General features: G+C 45.4%; 1 protein-coding gene across 2 annotated transcripts in view; it reads left to right on the top strand.

Annotated features, from left to right (window-relative positions):
• The window catches only part of LOC109899166 (brain-specific angiogenesis inhibitor 1-associated protein 2-like protein 1), a 71,524-nt gene that overhangs the window by 28,822 nt on the left and 15,149 nt on the right, over positions 1-27,553 (top strand). For both annotated transcript variants that reach the window (XM_031835279.1, XM_031835280.1), the window contains exons 7-8: positions 15,981-16,133; positions 27,238-27,393. In XM_031835279.1, the coding sequence (XP_031691139.1) occupies positions 15,981-16,133; positions 27,238-27,393 (309 nt within the window). The remainder of the gene's footprint in view (positions 1-15,980; positions 16,134-27,237; positions 27,394-27,553) is intronic.

Genomic DNA, 27,553 nt, shown 5'->3' with positions numbered 1-27,553 from the left:
GGGAAAATATAAAGATATCAGCCAAGACCTCAGAAAAACAATAGTAGACCTCCACAAGTCTGGTTCATCCTTGGGAGAAATGTCCATGCACCTGAAGGTACCACGTTCATCTGTACAAACAATAGTACGCAAGTATAAACACCATGGGACCACTCAGCCGTCATACCACTCAGGAAAGAGACGCGTTCTGGCTGCTAGAGATTAACGTACTTTGGTGCGAAAAGTGCAAATCAATCCCAGAACAACAGCAAAGGACCTTATGAAGATGCTGGAGGAAACAGGTACAAAGGTATCTACAGTATATCCAAATTAAAACAAGTCCTATATCAACATAACCTGAAAGGTCGCTCAGCAAGGAAGAAGCCACTGCTCCAAAACTGCCATTAAAAAAAACTGACTATGGTTTGCAACTGCACATGGGGGACAAAGATCGTACTTTTTGGTCAAAGATCGTCCAACTGTGAGAAGCTTGTGGAAGGCTAGTCGAAACGTTTGACCCAAGTTAAACAATTTAAAGGCAATGCTACCAAATACTAATTGAGTGTCTGTCAACTTCTGACCCACTGGGAATGTGATGAAAGAAATAAAAGCTGAAAGAAATCATTCTCTCTACTATTATTTTGACATTTCACATTCTCAAAATAAAGTGGTGATCCTAACTGACCAAAAACAGGGAATTTTTACTAGGATTAAATGTCAGGAATTGTGAAAAACTGAGTTTATAACTGTATTTGGCTAAAGTGTATGGAAACTTCTGACTTCAACTGTACATATTTGACACACTTTGTTGTCTATGTTTATTTATACAGTAATTATTATTCAACATGTTCTTACCTGGGATTTGAACACACAACCTCTTGGTCCACAGCATTCCGACCATCCTGCTACGCCACAATGTCTGTGTCAGTAATGCATTTCACCTGTATTCCTACACTTTAAACTTCAAAGTAAATCTCAGCGTTGTTGAAAATACTCTCAAGAAAAACTATTATATTTATCATAGTGATTCAGGAGTATCATTAAACCAGAATAATACTAACATTGCTGAGATAAGTCAATTAAATCCATGTTGAGAGAATAGTCAGATTAACTGATAGCAGTCAGATGGCACTCTGTTGCTAAGTGCAGAGATTAATTATAGGTAAGGAATGTTTAGGGGGATGCTACAGACTGATGGTGCAGCATAAAGATCAGCAACTCCAGAGGTTGTGACCTCAAATCCCAGGTTGGGTCATAGTTTAGCAGAACAGTGATAACACATAGAATTGCACATTTGTGTGTTCCAAAACCATGTTTTTACATCTGAAATGTCATGTGAAGTGTTCCAAAAACACATGTTTTCACATGATTATTTCACATAAGAATGGTTCCAAAAACACGTTTTCACATGTGAAATGTCACATTAGAGCTCGATTCGTAGCAAAACATAACATTGTGTTTTTTACATTGGGTAAAAGTAAAGACTCAAAGCTAGAAAATTGAATATCATATATTACAGTTGAGGGACAATGGGAAAGTAATTCTGCTATGAAAGTTGATAAACTTGGCCCTTGATTTTGGTACACCTGCTGGAGAGATCTTCTTTGTCTACACCCATTCAGCATTGTTCACACCCTCTTACGCTTTAGCCCCACCCATCTCTTTAAAGATTCATTGTGAGGCCATGTACTAAACAACCAAGGATTTCAAGACTATAGGCTCGTTTATACTACGGGCATGTTCGTAAATTCAATCTGGAGTGCCAGAGTGTGCTCTGGGTGTTCGTAAACTCAGAGCGTTCAGAGCACACATTGGACGCTCTGGACGAAGAGTAGGGTTGATCCGAGCGTTCTGACCTAACAACAGCAGTCAAGCACCCAAGCTAACTGGCTAATGTTGGCTAGCTTGTTAGCTAATTCCAGACACAAATTAGGGAACAGTTCACTCTGACCATTTTACTCACCCTAGCAGAGCTGATTAGGCTGTTTTTATGTTATCCAGAGCGTTGGTGACTGTAACTGTGCTGCTGGCAATAATTTAATTACGCTATTTTGCCAACATTTACTGACACCAGCCATATTAAACAGGTGTTGAGCATTCATAAATTTGTCAGTTATTCTGCGCTCTGGCACACTCCGATGCTCCGTGCTCTGAAATTGGAGTAGATAGCCAGAGCGAATTTACCAGCTACACTACCTGTCAAATGTTTTAGAACACCTACTCATTCAAGGGGGTTTCTTTATTTGTATTACTTTCTACAGTGTAGAATAATAGTGAAGACATCAAAACTATGAAATAACACATATGGAATCATGTCGTAACCAAAGAAGTGTTAAACAAATCTAAATATATTTTATAATTGAGATTCTTCAAATAGCCACCCTTTTCCTTGATGACAGCTTTGCACACTCTTGGCATTCTCTCAGTCAGCTTCATGAGGTAGTCACCTAGAATGCATTTCAATTAACAGGTGTGCCTTGTTAAAAGTTTGTTTATGGAATTTATTTACTTTTTAATGTGTTTGAGCCTATCAGTTGTGTTGTGACAAGGTAGGGGGGTAAACATAAGATATGGTAAAAGATCAAGTCCATATTATGGCAAGAACAGCTCAAATAAGCAAAGAGAAATGACAGTTCATCATTACTTTAAGACATGAAGGTCAGTCAGTCTGGAAAATTTCAAGAACTTCGAATGTTTCCTCAAGTCCTGTCACAAAAATCAAGCGCTCTCATGAGGACCACAACAGGAATGGAAGACAGAGTTACCGCTGCTGCAGAGGATAAGTTCTTTAGAGTTACCAGCCTCAGAAATTGCAGCCCAAATAAATGCTTCACATAGTTAAAGTAATAGACACAGCTCAACATCAACTGTTCAGAGGAGAATGTGTGGTCGAATTGCTGCAAAGAAACCACGATTAAAGGTCACCAATTAGAAGAAGAGACTTGCTTGGGCCAAGAAACACAGGCAATGGACATTGGACCGGTGGAAATGTGAGATTTTTGGTTACAACCGCCGTGTCTTTGTGAGACACGGTGTGTATGAACGGATGATCTCTACATGTGTATTTCCCACAGTAAAGCATGGAGGAGGAGGTGTTATGGTGTAAAATAAAATAACATTTTATTTGTCACATACACATGGTTAGCAGATGTTAATGCGAGTGTAGCGAAATGCTTGTGCTTCTAGTTCCGACAATGCAGTAATAACCAACAAGTAATCTAGCTAACAATTCCAAAACTACTACCTTATAGACACAAGTGTAAGGGGATAAAGAATATGTACATAAGGATATATGAATGAGTGATGGTACAGAGCGGCATAGGCAAGATACAGTAGATGGTATTGAGTACAGTATATACATATGAGATGAGTATGTAAACAAAGTGGCATAGTTAAAGTGGGTAGTGATACATGTATTACATAAAGATGCAGTAGATGATATAGAGTACAGTATATACGTATACATATGAGATGAATAATGTAGGGTATGTAAACGATTCCAAGAACACAGGATGAGATGTTACTATCCTTTGTGCAAGCACTTCCAAGAGTTAATGAACAGTGAGCCTGGTGAAATTTGGGGAGCGCATCGTCAGTAGTGTACCTTTGGTTCCTAGGGTGTTTCGGCCTTTCACACTATACACCCTCCCCAAAGGCGGCCAGCGACAGGGTGATCAATCCTACGCTTGCGTCCCATTCCCAATTAGTCATAGGAGTTGCCTTGTTGATGATAGCCAACATCCCATGGGACTATGCATGGCAGGGGCATCCTCCTCCCTGAGTCAAGCAGGGTGACCGCATACCTCCTGGCCCTCTCACTTCGGGGCCCAGCTGGGGTCTTTCCTCTTCATCCAGAGCCACTGACTGCTGCCTTCTGCCGCCTCCGATACAGCTTTGATTGCCGAACGCTGGCTCTGGCACTTAATTCCAAGGTCTCTAAGCAGTCTGGTTGTAGATGTTTCCACAAAACCTCTGCAGCCCACCTCCACTGGTCGGACTTCTGTGTTCCAGCCATGATGCCGTGCTTCGGCAGCTAGATCGACATAGCGCAGATGCTTTCGCTCATAAGCCTCATCTACTGAGTCCTCCCAGGGTACTGTGAGCTCAATGATGAAGACCTTCTTGAGCGAACATTCTAACATTATATTAGGTAGCATTGTTTAAAGTGGCTAGTGATATATTTTACATCAATTCCCATCAATTCCCATTATTAAAGTGGCTGGAGTTGAGTCAGTGTGTTGGCAGCAGCCACTCAATGTTAGTGGTGGCTGTTTAACAGTCTGATGGCCTTGAGATAGAAGCTGTTTTTCAGTCTCTCGGCCCCAGCTTTGATGCACCTGTACTGACCTCGCCTTCTGGATGATAGCGGGGTGAACAGGCAGTGGCTCGCTCGGGTGGTTGTTGTCCTTGATGATCTTTATGGCCTTCCTGTGACATCGGGTGGTGTAGGTGTCCTGGAGGGCAGGTAGTTTGCCCCCGGTGATGCGTTGTGCAGACCTCACTACCCTCTGGAGAGCCTTACGGTTGTGGGCGGAGCAGTTGCCGTACCAGGCGGTGATACAGGCCGCCAGGATGCTCTCGATTGTGCATCTGTAGAAGTTTGTGAGTGCTTTTGGTGACGAGACGAATTTCTTCAGCCTCCTGAGGTTGAAGAGGCGCTGCTGCGCCTTCTTCACGATGGTGTCTGTGTGGGTGGACCAATTCAGTTTGTCTGCGATGTGTACGCCGAGGAACTTAAAACTTACTACCCTCTCCACTACTGTTCCATCGATGTGGATAGGGGGGTGTTCCCTCTGCTGTTTCCTGAAGTCCACAATCATCTCCTTAGTTTTGTTGACGTTGTGTGTGAGGTTATTTTCCTGACACCACACTCCGAGGGCCATCACCACCTCCCTGTAGGCCGTCTCGTCGTTGTTGGTAATCAAGCCTACCACTGTTGTGTCGTCCGCAAACTTGATGATTGAGTTGGAGGCGTGCGTGGCCACGCAGTCGTGGGTGAACAGGGAGTACAGGAGAGGGCTCAGAACGCATCCTGGTGGGGCCCCAGTGTTGAGGATCAGCGGGGTGGAGATGTTGTTGCCTACCCTCACCACCTGGGGGCGGCCAGTCAGGAAGTTCAGTACCCAGTTGCACAGGGCGGGGTCGAGACCCAGGGTCTCGAGCTTGATGACGAGCTTGGAGGGTACTATGGTGTTAAATGCCGAGCTGTAGTAGATGAACAGCATTCTCACATAGGTATTCCTCTTGTCCAGATGGGTTAGGGCAGTGTGCAGTGTGGTTGAGATTGCATCGTCTGTGGACCTATTTGGGCAGTAAGCAAATTGGAGTGGGTTTAGGGTGTCAGGTAGGGTGGAGGTGATATGGTCCTTGACTAGTTTCTCAAAGCACTTCATGATGACGGAAGTGAGTGCTACGGGGCGGTAGTCGTTTAGCTCCGTTACCTTAGCTTTCTTGGGAACAGGAACAATGGTGGCCCTCTTGAAGCATGTGGGAACAACAGACTGGGATAGGGATTGATTGAATGTGTCCGTAAACACACAAGCCAGCTGGTCTGCGCATGCTCTGAGGGCGCGGCTGGGGATGCCGTCTGGGCCTGCAGCCTTGCGAGGGTTAACACGTTTAAATGTTTTCCTCACGTCTGCTGCAATGAAGTAGAGTCCGCATGTTTTGGTTGCGGGCCGTGTCAGTGGCACTGTATTGTCCTCAAAGCGGGCCAAAAAGTTATTTAGTGTGCCTGGGAGCAAGACATCCTGGTCCGTGAAGGGGCTGGTTTTCTTTTTGTAATCCGTGATTGACTGTAGACCCTGCCACATACCTCTTGTGTCTGAGCCGTTGAATTGAGATTCTACTTTGTCTCTATACTGACGCTTAGCTTGTTTGATTGCCTTGCGGAGGGAATAGCTACACTGTTTGTATTCGGTCATGTTTCCGGTCACCTTGCCCTGATTAAAAGCAGTGGTTCGCGCTTTCAGTTTCACGCGAAAGCTGCCATCAATCCACTGTTTCTGGTTTGGGAATGTTTTAATCGTTGCTATGGGAACGACATCTTCAACGCACATTCTAATGAACTCGCTCACCAAATCAGCGTATTCGTCAATGTTGTTGTTTGATGCAATACGAAATATATCCCAGTCCACGTGATGGAAGCAGTCTTGGAGTGTGGAATCAGATTGGTCAGACCAGCGTTGAACAGACCTCAGCGCGGGACCTTCTTGTTTTAGTTTCTGTCTGTACGCAGGGAGCAACAAAATGGAGTCGTGGTCAACTTTTCCGAAAGGAGAGCGGGGCAGGGCCTTATATGCGTCGCGGAAGTTAGAATAGCAATGATCCAAGGTTTTTCCAGCCCTGGTTGCGCAATCGATATGCTGATACAATTTAGGGAGTCTTGTTTTCAGATTAGCCTTGTTAAAATCCCCAGCTACAATGAATGCAGCCTCAGGATATATGGATTCCAGTTTGCAAAGAGTCAAATAAAGTTCGTTCAGAGCCATCGATGTGTCTGCTTGGGGGGGATATATACGGCTGTGATTATAATTGAAGAGAATTCCCTTGGTAGATAATGCGGTCGACATTTGATTGTGAGGAATTCTAAATCAGGTGAACAGAAGGACATGAGTTCCTGTATCGTTAAACATGAAGCATACGCCCCCGCCTCTCTTCTTACCAGAAAGATGTTTGTTTCGGTCGGCGCGATGCGTGGAGAAACCAGCTGGCTGCACCGACTCCGATAGCGTCTCTCCAGTGAGCCATGTTTCTGTGAAGCAAAGAACGTTACAGTCTCTGATGTCCCTCTGGAATGCTACCCTTGCTCGGATTTCATCAACCTTGTTGTCAAGAGACTGGACATTGGCGAGAAGTATGCTAGGGAGTGGTGCACGATGTGCCCGTCTCCAGAGTCTGACCAGAAGACCGCTTCGTTTCCCTCTTTTACGAAGTCGTTTTTTGGGTCGCCGGCTGGGATCCATTCCGTTGTCCTGGGTGAAAGGCAGAACACAGGATCCGCTTCGCGAAAGTCATATTCTTGGTCGTACTGATAGTGAGTTGACGCTGCTCTTATATTCAGTAGTTCTTCTTGACTGTATGTAATGAAACCTAAGATGACCTGGGGTACCAATGTAGGGGGTGTGGGGGTGCTTTGCTGGTGACACTGTCTGTGATTTATTTAGAATTCAAGGCACATTTAACCAGCATGGCTAACACAGCATTATGTAGCGCTACACCATCCCATCTGGTTTGGGCTTAGTGGAACTATCATTTGTTTTTTAACAGGACAATGACCCAACACACCTCCAGGCTGTGTAAGGGCTATTTTACCCAGAAGGAGGGTGATTGAGTGCTGCATCAGATGACCTCCACAATCACCCGACCTCAACCAAATTTAGATGGCTTGGGATGAGTCGGACCGCAGAGTGAAGGAAAAGCAGCCAACAAGTCCTCAGCATATGTGGGAAGTCCTTCAAGATTGTTGGAAAAGCATTCCAGGTGAAGCTGGTTGAGTCACTGCCAAGAGTGTGCAAAGCTGTCATCAAGGTGGCTATTTGAACAATCTCAAATTTAAAATATATTTTGATTTGGTTTAACACTTTTTTGGTTACTACATGATTCCATATCTGTAATTTCATAGTTTTGATGTCTTCACTATTATTCTACCATGTAGAAAATAGCAAAAGTAAAGAAAAGCCATTGAATGAGTAGGTGTTCTAAAACTAGTGAACGGTAGTGTAGGTCTATTGACAGTTGTCGCAGTGACATCACTGTTGCCGTCTGCTTACCGACCCCACTCAGCTCCTAGCTGTGCCCTGGACACCATTTGTGAATTGATTGCCCCCCATCTAGCTTCAGAGTTTGTTCTGTGATGTGACCTAAACTGGGATATGCTTAACACCCCGGCAGTCCTACAATCTAAGCTAGATGCCCTCAATCTCACACAAATCATCAAGGAACCCACCAGGTACAACCCTAAATCCGTAAACATGGGCACCCTAATTGACATTATCCTGACCAACTTTCCCTCCAAATACACCTCTGCTGTCTTCAATCAGGATCTCAGCAATCACTGCCTCATTGCCTGTATCCGCTATGGGTCCGCGGTCAAACGACCACCCCTCATCACTGTCAAACGCTCCCTAAAACACTTCTGCGAGCAGGCCTTTCTAATCGACCTGGCCCGGGTATCCTGGAAGGATATTGACCTCATCCTGTCAGTTGTGGATGCCTGGTCATTCTTTAAAAGTAACTTCCTCACCATCTTAGATAAGCATGCCCCGTTCAAAAAAAATGCAGAACTAAGAACAGATAAAGCCCTTGGTTCACTCCAGACCTGACTGCCCTCGACCAGCACAAAAACATCCTGTGGCGGACTGCAATAGCATTGAATAGTCCCCGCGATATGCAACTGTTCAGGGAAGTCAGGAACCAATACACGCAGTCAGTCAGGAAAGCAAAGGCTAGCTTTTTCAAACAGAAATTTGCATCCTGTAGCTCTAACTCCAAAAAATTCTGGGACTCTGTAAAGTCCATGGAGAACAAGAGCACCTCCTCCCAGCTGCCCACTGCACTGAGGCTAGGTAACACGGTCACCACCGATAAATCCATGATAATCGAAAACTTCAACAAGCATTTCTCAACGGCTGGCCATGCCTTCCTCCTGGCTACTCCAACCTCGGCCAACAGCTGCAAAACCTGGACCCATACAAATCAACTGGGCTTGACAATCTGGACCCTCTATTTCTGAAACTATCCGCCGCCATTGTCGCAACCCCTATTACCAGCCTGTTCAACCTCTCTTTCGTATCGTCTGAGATCCCTAAGCATGGGAAAGCTGCTGCGGTCATCCCCCTCTTCAAAGGGGGAGACACCCTGGACCCAAACTGTTACAGACCTATATCCATCCTGCCCTGCCTATCTAAGGTCTTCGAAAGCCAAGTTAATAAACAAATCACTGACCATCTCGAATCCCACCGTACCTTCTCCGCTGTGCAATCCGGTTTCCGAGCCGATCACGGGTGCACCTCAGCCACGCTCAAGGTACTAAACGATATCATAACTGCCATTGATAAAAGACAGTACTGTGCAGCCGTCTTCATCGACCTGGCCAAGGCTTTCGACTCTGTCAAGCACCATATTCTTATCGGCAGACTCAGTAGCCTCGGTTTTCCTTGCCTGGTTCACCAACTACATTGCAGATAGATTTCAGTGTGTCAAATCGGAGGGGATGTTGTCCTGTCCTCTGGCAGGCTCTATGGGGGTACCACAGGGTTCAATTCTCGGGCCGACTCTTTTCTCAGTATATATCAATGATGTTGCTCTTGCTGCGGGCGATTCCCTGATCCACCTCTATGCAGACGACACCATTCTGTATACTTCTGGCCCTTCCTTGGACACTGTGCTATCTAACCTCCAAACGATCTTCAATGCCATACAACATTCCTTCCGTAGCCTCCAACTGCTCTTAAATGCTAGTAAAACCAAATGCATGCTTTACAACCGTTCGCTGCCCGCACCCACCTGCCTGACTAGCATCACCACCCTTAATGAGGCAAAACTGACAGCACCCAGAACAACAAAATATGGGTTGAAATAACCCATCGCAAACCAGTCTAATAATGAACATACACTTTACAACAAACAATTCCACACACAGACATGGGGGGAACAGAGGGTTATATACATGTCACGTAATGAGGGAATGTAAACCAGGTGTGTGGGAAAACAAGACAAAACAAATGGAAATTGAAAGATGGATCGGCGATAGCTAGAATACCAGTGACATCGACTGCCGAATGCCGCCCGAACAAGGAGAGGAACCGACTTCGGCGGAAGTCGTGACACATACAGTATATCCACACACTTAAAATAATATGAGTATGTATACGATACAGTGTTGTTCCCTGGTGTACAAAAGGTCAAAGGTACACATAAGGTACCTTCAGAGGTACACATAGGAACTCACATGGTACTGTTAGGTACCTTTTCAGGGTACATTTGCGGATAATCTAGTATAATGGTACATTTTTCTTCCCAATATATTATATTAAATATAAAGGTGCTGTGGGATTTTACCAGTTGGGCGCATTCACGTTCTTTGAAATTGTTTTATTGTCATGCAATAAAATTCAAATGAATTACTTAAAAATCATACAATGTGATTTTCTGGATTTTTCTTTTAGATTCCGTCTCTCACAGTTGAAGTGTACCTATGATACAAATTACAGACCTCTACATGCTTTGTAAGTAGGAAAACCTGCAAAATCGGCAGTGTATCAAATACTTGTTCTCCCCACTGTACAGGGAGTACCGGTACAGAGTCAATGTGCGGGGGAACCAGTGTCAAGATAGAGGTAATATGTACATGTAGGTAGAGTTATTAAAGTGACTATGCATAGATAATAACAGAGTAGCAGCAGCATAAAAGGGGGGAGGCAATGCAAATTGTCTGGGTAGTCATTTGATTAGATGTTCATGGCTTGGGGGTAGAAGCAGTTTAGAAGCCTCTTGGACCTAGACTTGGCGCTCCGGTACCGCTTGCCATGCGGTAGCAGAGAGAACAGTCTATGACTAGGGTAGCTGGAGTCTTTGACAATTTTTAAGGCCTTCCTGTGATGCCGCCTGGTATAGAGGTACATGATGGCAGGAAGCTTGGCCCTGGTGATGTACTCGGACAACACACTACCCTCTGTAATGCCTTGTGGTCGGAGGCCCAGCAGTTGCCATACCAGGCAGTGATGCAACCCGTCAGGATGGCCTCAATGGTGCAGGATCTGAGAACAAATTCCAAATCTTTTCAGTCTCCTGAGGGGGAATAGGTTTTGTCGTGCCCTCTTCACGACTGTCTTGCTGTGCTTGGACCAGGTTCGTTTGTTGGTGATTTGGACGCCAAGGAACTTGAAGCTGTCAACCTGCTCCACTACAGCCCTGTCGATGAGAATAGGGGCGTGCTCGGTCTTCCTTTCCCTATAGTCCACAATCAACTCCTTTTTCTTGATCACCTTGAGGGAGAGGTTGTTGTCCTTGCACCACACGGTCAGGTCTCTGACCTTCTCCCTATAGGATGTCTCATCATTGTCGGTGATCAGGCCTACCACTGTTGTGTCATCAGCCAACTTAATGATGGTGTTGGGAACATGCCTGGCCATGCAGTCATGAGTGAACAGGGAGTACAGGAGCAGACTGAGCACGCACCCCAGAGGGGCCCCGTGTTGAGGATCAGCATGGCGGATGTGTTGCCACCTACCCTTACCACCTGGTGGTGGCCAGTAAGGCAGTCCAGGATCCAATTGCAGAGGGAGGTGTACTCCTCAATGCCATCGGAAGAATCCCGGAACATGTTCCAGTCTGTGATAGCAAAACAGTCCTGTAGCTTAGCATCTGCTTAATCTGAACACTGTTTTATTGAAAGAGTCACTGTTGCTTCCTGCTTTAATTTTTGCTTATAAGCATGAATCAGGTAGGATAGAACTATGGTCAGATTTGCCAAATGGAAGGCGAGAGAGAGTTTGTTCGCATCTCTATGTGTGGACAAAAGGTGGTCTGGAGTTTCTTACCCCTCTGGTTTCACATTTAACATGCTGATAGAAATTAAAAGTTTGCCTGCATTAAAGTCCACGTCTGCTAGGAGCACCACCTCTGGATGAGTGTTTTCCTGTTTGCTTATTGCGGTATGCAGCTCCTTGAGTGCTGTCTTAATGCCAGCATCGGTCTGTGATGGTACAGTGCCTTGCAAAAGTATTCGGCCCCCTTGAACTTTGCGACCTTTTGCCACATTTCAGGCTTCAAACATAAAGATATAAAACTGTATTTTTTTGTGAAGAATCAACAACAAGTGGGACACAATCATGAAGTGGAACGACATTTATTGGATATTTCAAACTTTTTTAACAAATCAAAAACTGAAAAATTGGGCGTGCAAAATTATTCAGCCCCTTTACTTTCAGTGCAGCAAACTCTCTCCAGAAGTACAGTGAGGTTCTCTGAATGATCCAATGTTGACCTAAATGACTAATGATGATAAATACAATCCACCTGTGTGTAATCAAGTCTCCGTATAAATGCACCTGCACTGTGATAGTCTCAGAGGTCCGCTAAAAGCGCAGAGAGCATCATGAAGAACAAGGAACATACCAGGCAGGTCCGAGATACTGTTGTGAAGAAGTTTAAAGCCGGATTTGGATACAAAAAGATTTCCCAAGCTTTAAACATTCCAAGGAGCACTGTGCAAGCGATAATATTGAAATGGAAGGAGTATCAGACCACTGCAAATCTAACAAGACCTGGCCGTCCCTCTAAACTTTCAGCTCATACAAGGAGAAGACTGATCAGAGATGCAGCCAAGAGGCCCATGATCACTCTGGATGAACTGCAGAGATCTACAGCTGAGGTGGGAGACTCTGTCCATAGGACAACAATCAGTCGTATATTGCACAAATCTGGCCTTTATGGAAGAGTGGCAAGAAGAAAGACATTTCTTAAAGATATCCATAAAAAGTGTTGTTTAAAGTTTGCCACAAGCCACCTGGGAGACACACCAAACATGTGGAAGAAGGTGCTCTGGTCAGATGAAACCAAAATTGAACTTTTTGGCAACAATGCAAAACGTTATGTTTGGCGTAAAAGCAACACAGCTCATCACCCTGACCACACCATCCCCACTGTCAAACATGGTGGTGGCAGCATCATGGTTTGGGCCTGCTTTTCTTCAGCAGGGACAGGGAAGATGGTTCAAATTGATGGGAAGATGGATGGAGCCAAATGCAGGACCATTCTGGAAGAAAACCATTGATGGAGTCTGCAAAAGACCTGAGACTGGGACAGAGATTTGTCTTCCAACAAGACAATGATCCAAAACATAAAGCAAAATCTACAATGGAATGGTTCAAAAATAAACATATCCAGGTGTTAGAATGGCCAAGTCAAAGTCCAGACCTGAATCCAATCTAGAATCTGTGGAAAGAACTGAAAACTGCTGTTCACAAATGCTCTCCATCCAATCTCACTGAGCTCGAGCTGTTTTGCAAGGAGGAATGGGAAATATGTCAGTCTCTCGATGTGCAAAACTGATAGAGACATACCCCAAGCGACTTACAGCTGTAATCGCAGCAAAAGGTGGCGCTACAAAGTATTAACTTAAGGGGGCTGAATAATTTTGCACGCCCAATTTGCCAGATTTTGATTTGTTAAAAAAGTTTAAAATATCCAATAAATGTCGTTCCACTTCATGATTGTGTCCCACTTGTTGTTGATTCTTCACAAAAAAATACAGTTTTATATCTTTATGTTTGAAGCCTGAAATGTGGCAAAAGGTCGCAAAGTTCAAGGGGGCCGAATACTTTCGCAAGGCACACTATGTAGATAGCTACAAAAAATACAGATGAAAACTCGCTAGGTAGATGGTGTGGTCTACAGCTTATCGTGAGATACTCTACCTCAGGCGAGCAAAACCTCGAGACTTCATTAGATATTGTGCACCAGTTGTTGTTTACAAATATACATAGGCCGCCACCCCGTGTCTTACCACAGGCTGCTGTTCTTTCCTGCTGATAGTGTATAACCTGCCAACTGTATGTTATTAATGTTGTTTTTCAGCCATGACTCGTGAAACATAAGATATTACAGTTTTAATGTCCCATTGGTGGGATATACATGCTCTTAGTGCATCCCATTTATTTTCCAGCGATTGAACATTGGCTAACAGGTATGGAAGGCAAAGGCATATTAGCCACTCGTTGCCTGATCCTCGCAAGGCTCCTCGATCTCCTTCAGCGAAATCTCAGTTTCTTTCTCCTGCGAATGACGGGGATGAGGGCCTGTTCGGGTGTTTGGAGTATATCCTTCCCGTCCGACTCATTAAAGAAAAATTATTTGTCCAATTCGAGGTGAGTAATCGCTGTTCTGATGTCCAGATGCTCTTTTCAGTCATAAGAGACAGTAGCAGCAACATTATGTACAAAATAAGTTACAAACAATGCGAAAAAACAAACAAAATAACACAGTTGGTTAAGAGCCAATAAAACGGCAGCCATCCTCTCCAGCGCCATCGTCATTGTGTGGTTGTGTACAATCTTACATTTATGAGCAGAGCAGATTAACTGGGATGACATTCCCACTTATGGGAGACCAAAAAGAGCTAGCTGAAAGCCATGCCTCAAATTAGCCACACCTGCAATCTTCTAATAGGCTGCCGCTTTTACAGTATGCTGCCAATCAGCTATTGATTTGCATGTTGTCAACAGAAGAGTCAGTGAAGGCACATTAGGTTACTGGCAAGATTTCTAGTGGCAGCAAGTGTCCTGTAGGTTACATACAACATTTTGCTAGTAGGTTTGTGTAACTTTTACAATTACTTACTGACAAGTAGTTTCCAGTTAAGCAATTACAAAATCACAGCAACTCTTGGCTACAAGTTGACATTAAGTTACTGTAAAACACAAGGTAAGCTCTTCCCAGTGCAGCTCATTACTGACACATTCTCTTAAAAATTTTGCAGAACACACAGTGTCAAAGGAGGTGCTCTACTTGCATTGGCATAACCATCAAACACAAACTGCTACAACACTTCCACTGAGGGTTGGCACAAATACACATCTATTTGACCATGCCCCCAAATACGCTAATGAGCCTACCAGTATGTTACCCCCACCTATCAACGTGCAGTGCTGATTGTACCTTATATTCAAAATATTGGGTAGAAAAATTGCCCTTTATACTTACAAGGTACCAAACTGTACCATGTGAGTTCATATGTGTAGCCTACCTGTGAAGAATAGTTTTGACCTTTGTATACCCCAGGGAACAACACTGTAGTGAAACATAACCATACACTTATTTTTTCAAGATGTTCCAAGCATTTAGTTTGAACATGGTGGGACTGCAGAAACTTGGATGCACTTCCCACCAAGAGGTTGTAAGTTCAAATCCTCAAAGATTTGTGTCCTTGAGCAGTGCTAGTTTTACATTGGTGGTGATAATTTGACAATTATTTACTTGATTCTGGACAGCTTATAACAAAGTGCAGAAATGCCTTCTTGCCAATAGGTCTGTGGCCATGTATCTTTCATGCTCACAGATCTGGTGCTATTGCTCCACTGTAGCAGGACATTTCAGGTTGCTAGCGACATAAAGGTTATGAGTCCCAACTGTGGTCACAGTACAATATTTTATATTTACTTGATTTTTACTGCAACTTTAGGCATGTTTGGATGTTGCCTGTAATGCATGGCTTCTGGTTGGGGTATGTACGTGCTGTACGGTCATGCACTTATTGATGAAGCCAATGACTGATGTGGTGTACTCTTCAATGCCATCGGAAGAATCGCGGAACATATTCCAGTCTGTGCTAGCAAAACAGTCCTGTAGCTTAGCATCTGCTTCATCTGACCACTTTTTTATTGACCGAATAACTAGTGCTTGTTGCTTTAGTTTTTGCTTGTAAGCAGAAATCAGGAAGATAGAATTATGGTCAGATTTGCCAAATGGAGGGCGAGGTAGAGCTTTGTATGCGAAGTAAAGCTGGTCTAGAGGTTTTATCTCTCTGGTTGCACATTTTACATGCTGGTAGAAATAGGGTAAAATTGATTTAAGTTTCCCTGCATTAATGTCCACTAGGAGTGGACTAGGAGTGCCCCCTCTGGATGAGCATTTTTCCTGTTTGCTTATGGCCGTATACAGCTCAATGAGTGCAGTCTTAGTTCCAGCATCGTTTTTTGGTGGTAAATAGACAGCTACGAAGATCTCCATCATTAGATGCTCTTCCTCAGGCGAGCAAAACCTTGAGACGTCCTTAGATTTCCTGCATGAGATCACATGTGCACATGTGAAATTCACGTGTTTTTTCCATAGAGGGTATCTGGAGACAATCTCATACATATTGTCCCCACCCCACAGTAACCCATAACCCTTAATAACCTGTCCCCTCCCCCTCCCCACAGTATCTAACTTTTTTTGGCCCCCCGTGCCCCCCTTTACTGACCTGTCTCCCTTCCTCCCTCCCCTCCTCTTCCCCTCAGTATATAGAGACCATCTCGTCTCGGCAGAGTGACATGCAGAAGTTCATCGCTGACGGCTGCAGAGAGGCCCTCCTGGAGGAGAAGAGACGATTCTGCTTCCTGGTCGACAAACACTGCACGTTCTCTTACCATGTCAACACCTTCCACGAGAAGGTACTGCAGTACTGCACGGAAGGGTCCTTTAGTTAACCTTTAGTTAACCTATAGTCCTTTAGTTAACCTTGTCTTAAAGTAAAGGTAGACTCAGTGATATGGCATCATCATACACAGCGGGGAGAATTCACATCATCAACAACAGAATTTAAATCCACCAGAACGGACACTATTGTTTGTCCCAGATTTGTGCCCTCTCTTGAGGCATCAAATAAAATAAAATCAAATGTATTTATATAGCCCTTCGTACATCAGCTGATATCTCAAAGTGCTGTACAGAAACTCAGCCTAAAACCCCAAACAGCAAGCAATGCAGGTGTAGAAGCACGGTGGCTAGGAAAATCTCCCTAGAAAGGCCAAAACCTAGGAAGAAACCTAGAGAGGAACCAGGCTATGTGGGGTGTCCAGTCCTCTTCTGGCTGTGCCGGGTGGAGATTATAACAGAACATGGCCAAGATGTTCATATGTTCATAAATGACCAGCATGGTCGAATAATAATAAGGCAGAACAGTTGAAACTGGAGCAGCAGCACGGCCAGGTGGACTGGGGACAGCAAGGAGTCATCATGTCAGGTAGTCCTGGGGCATGGTCCTAGGGCTCAGGTCCTCCGAGAGAGAGAAAGAAAGAGAGAATTAGAGAGAGCACATGTGGGGTGGCCAGTCCTCTTCTGGCTGTGCAGGGTGGAGATTATAACAGAACATGGCCAAGATGTTCAAATGTTCATAAATGACCAGCATGGTCGAATAATAATAAGGCAGAACAGTTGAAACTGGAGCAGCAGCACGGCCAGGTGGACTGGGGACAGCAAGGAGTCATCATGTCAGGTAGTCCTGGGGCATGGTCTTAGGGCTCAGGTCCTCCGAGAGAGAGAAAGAAAGAGAGAAGGAGAGAATTAGAGAGCGCACACTTAGATTCACACAGGACACCGAATAGGACAGGAGAAGTACTCCAGATATAACAAACTGACCCTAGCCCCCCGACACATAAACTACTGCAGCATAAATACTGGAGGCTGAGACAGGAGGGGTCATGCCCACCTTGGGGTTGATATGGCAGAGAGTTAACAAAGGATTTCACCATTTGAACTTTGCGTTCATTTCCTGACGTCATTTCCGGTCACAACTTGCAGGCTTGTTTTCGAGTTGCTGTGCGTTTTGTTGCTAACCTGTTTTGCTACCTGACAACTTTACGGTTTTCACTTTTTAATTACCGTTCATATATATATATATTTTTTTTTTTCTCAACTTTTTCACTCCGGACGCTTTATCTGGACACGATTCGTCAGGACCTCCAACAGCCGAAGCTAAGTAGTAACATTAACATGATGACTTCTAATTGCAGCCGCTGTACTCGGCTTACGGCGAGGATAGCTGTGCTGCAAGCCCAGCTTCAGACGCAATCGTTAGGCAAGGGTAATTTCAGTGTAGGAAAGGATGAAATAGCGTCTGTGGCACCAGTAAGTACAGATAGTAGTGTAAATCCCCTGGCACAGTCCCCGCAGCCGGACAACTTTCTCAAGGTTTCTGGAAGGAAATGCTGTAGGAACGCTCAACCGGTGTCGCTCATTCAGCCGACAGAAACTTTCAACCGGTTTTCCCCATTAAGCAGCGGGTCGGAGTCAGAGGCCGATTCTTCTCTGGTCTCTACTCCTCCCGTTACGGGGTCTGAGACGCCGAAGCTTCCCACCATTAGCTCTGACAAATTGAAAACTCTAGTCATTGGCGACTCCATTACCCGCAGTATTAGACTTAAAGCGAATCATCCAGCGATCATACACTGTTTACCCGGGGGCAGGGCTACCGACGTTAAGGCTAATCTGAAGATGGTGCTGGCTAAAGCTAAAACTGGCGAGTGTAGAGAGTATAGAGATATTGTTATCCACGTCGGCACCAACGATGTTAGGATGAAACAGTCAGAAATCACTAAGCGCAACATAGCTTCTGCGTGCATATCAGCTAGAAAGATGTGTCGGCATCGAGTAATTGTCTCTGGCCCCCTCCCAGTTAGGGGGAGTGATGAGCTCTACAGCAGAGTCTCACAACTCAATCGCTGGTTGAAAACTGTTTTCTGCCCCTCCCAAAAGTTAGAATTTGTAGATAATTGGCCCTCTTTCTGGGACTCACCCACAAACAGGACCAAGCCTGACCTGCTGAGGAGTGACGGACTCCATCCTAGCTGGAGGGGTGCTCTCATCTTATCTACCAACATAGACAGGGCTCTAACTCCTCTAGCTCCACAATGAAATAGGGTGCAGGCCAGGCAGCAGGCTGTTAGCCAGCCTGCCAGCATAGTGGAGTCTGCCATTAGCACAGTCAGTGTAGTCAGCTCAGCTATCACCATTGAGACCGTGTCTGTGCCTCGACCTAGGTTGGGCAAAACTAAACATGGCGGTGTTCGCCTTAGCAATCTCACTAGGATAAAGACCACCTCCATTCCTGTCATTACTGAAAGAGATCATGATACCTCACATCTCAAAATAGGGCTACTTAATGTTAGATCCCTTACTTCAAAGGCAATTATAGTCAATGAACTAATCACTGATCATAATCTTGATGTGATTGGCCTGACTGAAACATGGCTTAAGCCTGATGAATTTACTGTTTTAAATGAGGCCTCACCTCCTGGCTACACTAGTGACCATATCCCCCGTGCATCCCGCAAAGGCGGAGGTGTTGCTAACATTTACGATAGCAAATTTCAATTTACAAAAAAAAAAATGACATTTTCGTCTTTTGAGCTTCTAGTCATGAAATCTATGCAGCCTACTCAATCACTTTTTATAGCTACTGTTTACAGGCCTCCTGGGCCATATACAGCGTTTCTCACTGAGATCCCTGAATTCCTATCGGACCTTGTAGTCATAGCAGATAATATTCTAATCTTTGGTGACTTTAATATTCACATGGAAAAGTCCACAGACCCACTCCAAAAGGCTTTCAGAGCCATCATCGACTCAGTGGGTTTTGTCCAACATGTCTCTGGACCCACTCACTGTCACAGTCATACGCTGGACCTAGTTTTGTCCCATGGAATAAATGTGGTGGATCTTAATGTTTTTCCTCATAATCCTGGACTATCGGACCACCATTTTATTACGTTTGCAATTGCAACAAATAATCTGCTTAGACCCCAACCAAGGAACATCAAAAGTCGTGCTATAAATTCACAGACAACACAAAGATTCCTTGATGCCCTTCCAGACTCCCTCTGCCTACCCAAGGACGCCAGAGGACAAAAATCAGTTAACCACCTAACTGAGGATCTCAATCTAACCTTGCGCAATACCCTAGATGCAGTTGCACCCCTAAAAACAAAAAAAATGTCTCATAAGAAACTAGCTCCCTGGTACACAGAAAATACCCGAGCTCTGAAGCAAGCTTCCAGAAAATTGGAACGGAAATGGCGCCACACCAAACTGGAAGTCTTCCGACTAGCTTGGAAGGACGGTACCGTGCAGTACCGTAGAGCCCTTACTGCTGCTCGATCATCCTATTTTTCTAACTTAATTGAGGAAAATAAGAACAATCCGAAATTCCTTTTTAATACTGTCGCAAAGCTAACTAAAAAGCAGCATTCCCCAAGAGAGGATGACTTTCACTTTAGCAGTGATAAATTCATGAACTTCTTTGAGGAAAAGATTATGATTATTAGAAAGCAAATTACGGACTCCTCTTTAAACCTGCGTATTCCTCCAAACCTCAGTTGTCCTGAGTCTGCACAACTCTGCCAGGACCTAGGATCAAGAGAGACGCTCAAGTGTTTTAGTACTATATCTCTTGACACAATGATGAAAATAATCATGGCCTCTAAACCTTCAAGCTGCATACTGGACCCTATTCCAACTAAACTACTGAAAGAGCTGCTTCCTGTGCTTGGCCCTCCTATGTTGAACATAATAAACGGCTCTCTATCCACTGGATGTGTACCAAACTCACTAAAAGTGGCAGTAATAAAGCCTCTCTTGAAAAAGCCAAACCTTGACCCAGAAAATATAAAAAACTATCGGCCTATATCGAATCTTCCATTCCTCTCAAAAATTTTAGAGAAGGCTGTTGCGCAGCAACTCACTGCCTTCCTGAAGACAAACAATGTATACGAAATGCTTCAGTCTGGTTTTAGACCCCATCATAGCACTGAGACGGCACTTGTGAAGGTGGTAAATGACATTTTAATGGCATCGGACCGAGGCTCTGCATCTGTCCTCGTGCTCCTAGACCTTAGTGCTGCTTTTGATACCATCGATCACCACATTCTTTTGGAGAGATTGGAAACCCAAATTGGTCTACACGGACATGTTCTGGCCTGGTTTAGATCTTATCTGTCGGAAAGATATCAGTTTGTCTCTGTGAATGGTTTGTCCTCTGACAAATCAACTGTAAATTTCGGTGTTCCTCAAGGTTCCGTTTTAGGACCACTATTGTTTTCACTATATATTTTACCTCTTGGGGATGTTATTCGAAAACATAATGTAAACTTTCACTGCTATGCGGATGACACACAGCTGTACATTTCAATGAAACATGGTGAAGCCCCAAAATTGCCCTCGCTAGAAGCATGTGTTTCAGACATAAGGAAGTGGATGGCTGCAAACTTTCTACTATTAAACTCGGACAAAACAGAGATGCTTGTTCTAGGTCCCAAGAAACAAAGAGATCTTCTGTTGAATCTGACAATTAATCTTAATGGTTGTACAGTCGTCTCAAATAAAACTGTGAAGGACCTCGGCGTTACTCTGGACCCTGATCTCTCTTTTGAAGAACATATCAAGACCATTTCGAGGACAGCTTTTTTCCATCTACGTAACATTGCAAAAATCAGAAACTTTCTGTCCAAAAATGATGCAGAAAAATTAATCCATGCTTTTGTCACTTCTAGGTTAGACTACTGCAATGCTCTATTTTCCGGCTACCCGGATAAAGCACTAAATAAACTTCAGTTAGTGCTAAATACGGCTGCTAGAATCCTGACTAGAACCAAAAAATTTGATCATATTACTCCAGTGCTAGCCTCTCTACACTGGCTTCCTGTCAAAGCAAGGGCTGATTTCAAGGTTTTACTGCTAACCTACAAAGCATTACATGGGCTTGCTCCTACCTATCTCTCTGATTTGGTCCTGCCGTACATACCTATACGTACGCTACGGTCACAAGACGCAGGCCTCCTAATTGTCCCTAGAATTTCTAAGCAAACAGCTGGAGGCAGGGCTTTCTCCTATAGAGCTCCATTTTTATGGAACGGTCTGCCTACCCATGTCAGAGACGCAAACTCGGTCTCAACCTTTAAGTCTTTACTGAAGACTCATCTCTTCAGTGGGTCATATGATTGAGTGTAGTCTGGCCCAGGAGTGGGAAGGTGAACGGAAAGGCTCTGGAGCAACGAACCGCCCTTGCTGTCTCTGCCTGGCCGGTTCCCCTCTTTCCACTGGGATTCTCTGCCTCTAACCCTATTACAGGGGCTGAGTCACTGGCTTGCTGGGGCTCTCTCATGCCGTCCCTGGAGGGGGTGCGTCACCTGAGTGGGTTGATTCACTGTTGTGGTCATCCTGTCTGGGTTGGCGCCCCCCCGCCCCCTTGGGTTGTGCCGTGGCGGAGATCTTTGTGGGCTATACTCAGCCTTGTCTCAGGATGGTAAGTTGGTGGTTGAAGATATCCCTCTAGTGGTGTGGGGGCTGTGCTTTGGCAAAGTGGGTGGGGTTATATCCTTCCTGTTTGGCCCTGTCCGGGGGTGTCCTCGGATGGGGCCACAGTGTCTCCTGACCCCTCCTGTCTCAGCCTCCAGTATTTATGCTGCAGTAGTTTATGTGTCGGGGGGCTGGGGTCAGTTTGTTATATCTGGAGTACTTCTCCTGTCCTATTCGGTGTCCTGTGTGAATCTAAGTGTGCGTTCTCTAATTCTCTCCTTCTCTCTTTCTTTCTCTCTCTCGGAGGACCTGAGCCCTAGGACCATGCCCCAGGACTACCTGACATGATGACTCCTTGCTGTCCCCAGTCCACCTGGCCATGCTGCTGTTCCAGTTTCAACTGACCTGAGCCCTAGGACCATGCCCCAGGACTACCTGACATGATGACTCCTTGCTGTCCCCAGTCTACCTGGCCATGCTGCTGCTCCAGTTTCAACTTCCACCTGACTGTGCTGCTGCTCTAGTTTCAACTGTTCTGCCTTATTATTATTCGACCATGCTGGTCATTTATGAACATTGAACATCTTGACCATGTTCTGTTATAATCTCCACCCGGCACAGCCAGAAGAGGACTGGCCACCCCACATAGCCTGGTTCCTCTCTAGGTTTCTTCCTAGGTATTGGCCTTTCTAGGGAGTTTTTCCTAGCCACCGTGCTTCTCCACCTGCATTGCTTGCTGTTTGGGGTTTTAGGCTGGGTTTCTGTACAGCACTTTGAGATATCAGCTGATGTACGAAGGGCTATATAAATAAATTTGATTTGATTTGATTTGATTCTATGTGTTGTTCAGCACTGCAACCCCTGCTCCTCCTAACCTGGCCATATAACTCAATAGTTACCGGTGTTGGGATTAGTTACTTGGGAAAGTAATACATTACATATCACTTGTTATATTTAACACAAGTAACATGTTACTTTACGATATTACTTTGTGTTCTTTCATGAAAAACATCTCTAAATCTCGCTGTTTGTTTGAATGTTGAGGGAGCAAGGCAAGCAGCGTGTGCTTTACCAAAGATAGGCTATTTACTAACTCAGGTTTGATCACTAGTTTCTCCTTAAATCTGTGGCACTGCTTTCCTGTGCTAGACTTCAAGTGCTGCGCTATATATGGGCTGCTTGATTAGCTATATATAGAGTAGGCTTACATCGGTACAGCTTTCCTATCTTTTCATTCAAAATCTTTCTTTCAAGCCGCCAGTTCTGGTTATAAACCACAAGTACAGTTGTGGCCAAAAGTTTTGAGAATGACACAAATATTAATTTTCACAAAGTCTGCTCCCTCAGTTTGTATGCTGTCAATTTGCATATACTCCAGAATGTTATGAAGAGTGATCAGATGAATTGCAATTAATTGCAAAGTCCCTCTTTGCCATGCAAATGAACTGAATCCCCAAAAAACATTTACACTGCATTTCAGCCCTGCCACAAAAGGACCAGCTGACATCATGTCAATGATTCTCTCGTTAACACAGGCGTGAGTGTTGACGAGGACAAGGATGGAGATCACTCTGTCATGCTGATTGAGTTTGAATAACAGACTGGAAGCTTCAAAAGGAGGGTGGTGCTTGGAATCATTGTTCTTCCTCTGTCAATGTCACGCCCAGACCTTAGAGAGCTTTTTATGTCTCTATTTTGGTTTGGTCAGGGTGTGATTTAGGTGGGCATTCTATGTTCATTTTTCTATGTTTTGTATTTTTTTGTTTTGGCCGGGTACGGTTCTCAATCAGGGACAGCTGTCTATCGTTGTCTCTGATTGGGAACCATACTAAGCAGGCCTTTTTCCCACCTGTCTTTCTGGATGGTTGACTTTGTTTATGGCACATAGCCTTTAGCTTCACGGTTTGTTTTGTAGTGTTTATATAAATAAAGGAATATGTACGCTCACCACACTGCACCTTGGTCCAGTTCTTTCAACAGCCGTGACAGAACTACCCACCACCAATGGACCAAGCAGCGTGGTAAGGAGGAGCAGCGTTTTTTGGACTCATGGACTTGGGAGGAAATCCTGGACGGTGATGGACCCTGGGCAAAGGCTGGGGAATATCGCCATCCAAAGGAGGAAATAAAGGCAGCGAAGGAGGAGCGAAGTCGATATGTGGAGGCAAGTCATCGAGGCAGGCACGAGAGGCAGCCCCCCAAAAAATGTGGCGGGGGCACACGGGGAGATTGGCGGAGTCAGGCTATGGACCTGAGCCAACTCCCCATGCTTACCATAAGGAGCGTGGTACTGGTCAGGCACCATGTTATGCGGTAATGCGCACAGTGTCTCCAGTGCGCTCTCATGGCCCAGTGCGCTATATGCCAGCTCTCCGCAAGTGCCACGCTAGAGTGGGCATCCAGCCAGGGCAGATTGTTTCAGCTCAGCACGCTTGGCCTCCGGTGCGCCGTTTCGGCCCAGGGTATCCTGCGCCGGCTCTGCGCACTGTGTCTCCGGTGCGCTGTGACTGCTCAGTGCATCCTATGACTGCGCTCCGGCCGTGCCGGGCTAAAAAGGGCATTCAGCCAAGAGGAGAGGTGCAAGTGTCAAGCACCAGATCTCCAGTGCTCCCCCACAGCCCAGTTCGACCTGTGCCTCCTCCAAGGACCAGGCCTCGAATAGGTCTCCCCAGCCTGGTTCATCCTGTGCCTCCTCCATGGACCAGGCCTCCAGCGACGGTCTCCAGTCCGGAGCCTCCAGCGACGGTCTCCAGTCCGGAGCCTCCAGCGACGGTCTCCAGTCCGGAGCCTCCAGCGACGGTCTCCAGTCCGGAGCCTCCAGCGACGGTCTCCAGTCCGGAGCCTCCAGCGACGTCATTCAGCCCGGAGCCTCCAGCGACTTCCCGATTGAGCCTCCGCAACGAGGGTGCCCAGTCCGGGGCCCGCAACGAGGGTCCCCAGTTCAGGGCCCGCAGTGAGGGTCCCCAGTCCAGGGCCCGCAGTGAGGGTGCCCAGGCCGGGGCCCGCAGCGAGAGTCCTTAGTCCGGGGCCCGCAGCAAGGTTTCCCTGTCCGGGGTCGGCAGCGAGGGTCCAAACACCAGAGGCGTCACCAAAGCGGGGTGAGCCAGCGGTGGAGCAGGGTCTACATCCCGCACCAGAGCCTCCACCGAGGAGAGATGCCCACCCAGACCCTCCCCTATAGGTTGGGGGGGGGGGGGGGGGGGTACTGTCACACCCTGACCGTAGAGAGCTTTTTATGTCTCTGTGTGATTTGGGTGGGCATTCTATGTTAATTTTTCTATGTTTTGTATTTCTTTGTTTTGGCCGGGTATGGTTCTCAATCAGGGACAGCTGTCTATTGTTGTCTCTGATTGGGAACCATACTTAGGCAGCCCTTTTTCCCACCTGTCTTTGTGGATGGTTGACTTTGTTTATGGCACATAGCCTCTAGCTTCACAGTTTGTTTTGTAGTGTTGATTGTTTTGTTCGGCGTCTTTTCATTCTAATAAAGGAATATGTACGCTTACCATGCTGCACCTTGGTGCAGTTCTTTCGACGGCCGTGACAGTCAATCATAGTTAACTGCAAGGGAACACGTGCCGTCATCATTGCTTAACAGAAAAAGGGCTTCACAGGCAAAGATATTGCTGCCAGTAAGATTGCACCTACATCAACCATTTATCGAATCATCAAGAACTTCAAAGTTAGCGGTTCAATTGTTGTGAAGAAGGCTTCAGGGCGCCCAAGAAAGTACAGCAAGCACCAGGACCGTCTCCTAAAGTTGATTCAGCTGCAGGATCGGGGCACCATCAATACAGAGCTTGCTCAGGAATGGCAGCAGGCAGGTGTGAGTGCATCTGCACGCACAGTGAGGCGAAGACTTTTGGGGGATGGCCTGGTGTCAAGAAGGGCAGCAAAGAAGCCACTTCTCTCCAGGAAAAACATCAGGGACAGACTGATATTCTGCAAAAGGTACAGGGATTGGACTGCTGAAGACTGGGCTAAAGTCATTTTCTCTGATTAATCCCCTTGTCATGTTCGTCGTAAGGATCAGACCCAGGCGCAGTGTGAGTAGAGTTCCACATAATTTTTATAAATCGAAACTCACTGAACAAAACAACAAACAGCCAAACGAAACGTGACGCTACTGATGTGCACTAAGGCAACTATACATAGACAAGATCCCACAACACAAATGAGGAGAATGGCTACCTAAATATGATCCCCAATCAGAGACAACGATAAACAGCTGTCTCTGATTGGGAACCATATCATGCCAACATAGACATACAAAAACCCTAGACATACAAAAACTCGAGTACCCACCCTCGTCACACCCTGACCTAACCAAAATATATAGAAAAACAGAGATATCTAAGGTCAGGGTGTGACACCCCTTTCCGATTGTTTGAGGCATCCGGAAAAAAGCTAGTCTGGAGAAGACCAGGTGAGCTCTACCATCAGTCCTGTGTCATGCCAACAGTAAAGGGTCCTGAGACCATTCATGTGTGGGGTTGCTTCTCAGCCAAGGCAGTGGGCTCACTCACAATTTTGCCTAAGATTACAGCCATGAATAAAGAAAGGTACCAACACATCCTCCGAGAGCAACTTCTCCCAGCCATCCAGGAACAGTTTGGTGACGAACAAGGCCTTTTCCAGCATGATGGAGCACCTTGCCATAAGGCAAAAGTGGCTTGGGGAACATAACAGCAATATTTTGTGTCCATGGCCAGGAAACTCCCCAGACCTTAATCCCATTGAGAACTTGTGGTCAATCCTCAAGAGGCGGGTGGACAAACAAAAACCTACAAATTCTGACAAACTCCAAGCATTGATTATACAAGAATGGGCTGCCATCAGTCAGGATGTGGCCCGGAAGTTAATTGACAGCATGCCAGGGAGGATTGCAGAGGTCTTGAAAAAGAAGGGTCAACACTGCAAATATTGACTCTTTGCATCAACTTAATGTAATTGTCAATTAAAGCCTTTGACACTTATGAAATGCTTGTAATTATACTTCAGTATTCCATATTAACATCTGACAAAAATATCTAAAGCAGCAAACATTGCGGAAATCAATATTTGTGTCATTCTCAAAACTTTTGGCCACGACTGTATACGGACCCATAGAGATCAAATCAAATTTTATTGGTCACATACACATGATTAGCAGATGTTATTGCAAGTGTAGCGAAATCAGAGGTGCACCCTCTATACCTTTCTATGGACAGCAGGTGTCATGACATTTCCCCAAACAGCCTTTCTCCGCTTGCTCAACTACTAAATGAGGAAACAAGTGGATATCAGATCATGGAAACACATACCCAGTAGAGATATGATTCTGAAAGTAACGCACACATTGTTTGACAAAGTAACTGTAGTAATGTTACCCTGTTTGAAAAAGTCAGATGTGACTTTACTCCATCCCCCAACACTGCTGGTTATGAATGCTTTATAAAGCCTTATTATTCCTTTATAACCTGTTTGTATCTATCTGCCCTGTAGGCCAAAGAGCTGCTGGCAGTGAAGCTGCCCAGCTGGCAGGATAAATGCAAAGATGCCACCAAGGTCCCCGACACAGTATTGACCATGCTAGAGGGGCTCCGCACCCCCATGTCTGGGACCCCAGAAGCCTCGCCTCTCGTCGAACGCTACAACAGGGTGAGTGGGATGTCAGACAGTGACATTATGGCAGTTATTACATTGTTGTTACAATACTATTACAAGAGAAGGACAACATATAATCATTCACCTCTTTGCTTGGTTTCAAGACTTGCCTCTTCTCATAAATGTGACCGACCTGGACAAGTCTTGTGTAGCA

The sequence above is a fragment of the Oncorhynchus kisutch genome, linkage group LG11 (genome assembly GCF_002021735.2).
Source record: "Oncorhynchus kisutch isolate 150728-3 linkage group LG11, Okis_V2, whole genome shotgun sequence".
Lineage (NCBI taxonomy): Eukaryota > Metazoa > Chordata > Actinopteri > Salmoniformes > Salmonidae > Oncorhynchus > Oncorhynchus kisutch.
The sequence above is the reverse complement of the archived record's forward strand: the minus strand, read 5'-3'. Positions and strand labels throughout refer to the sequence as shown.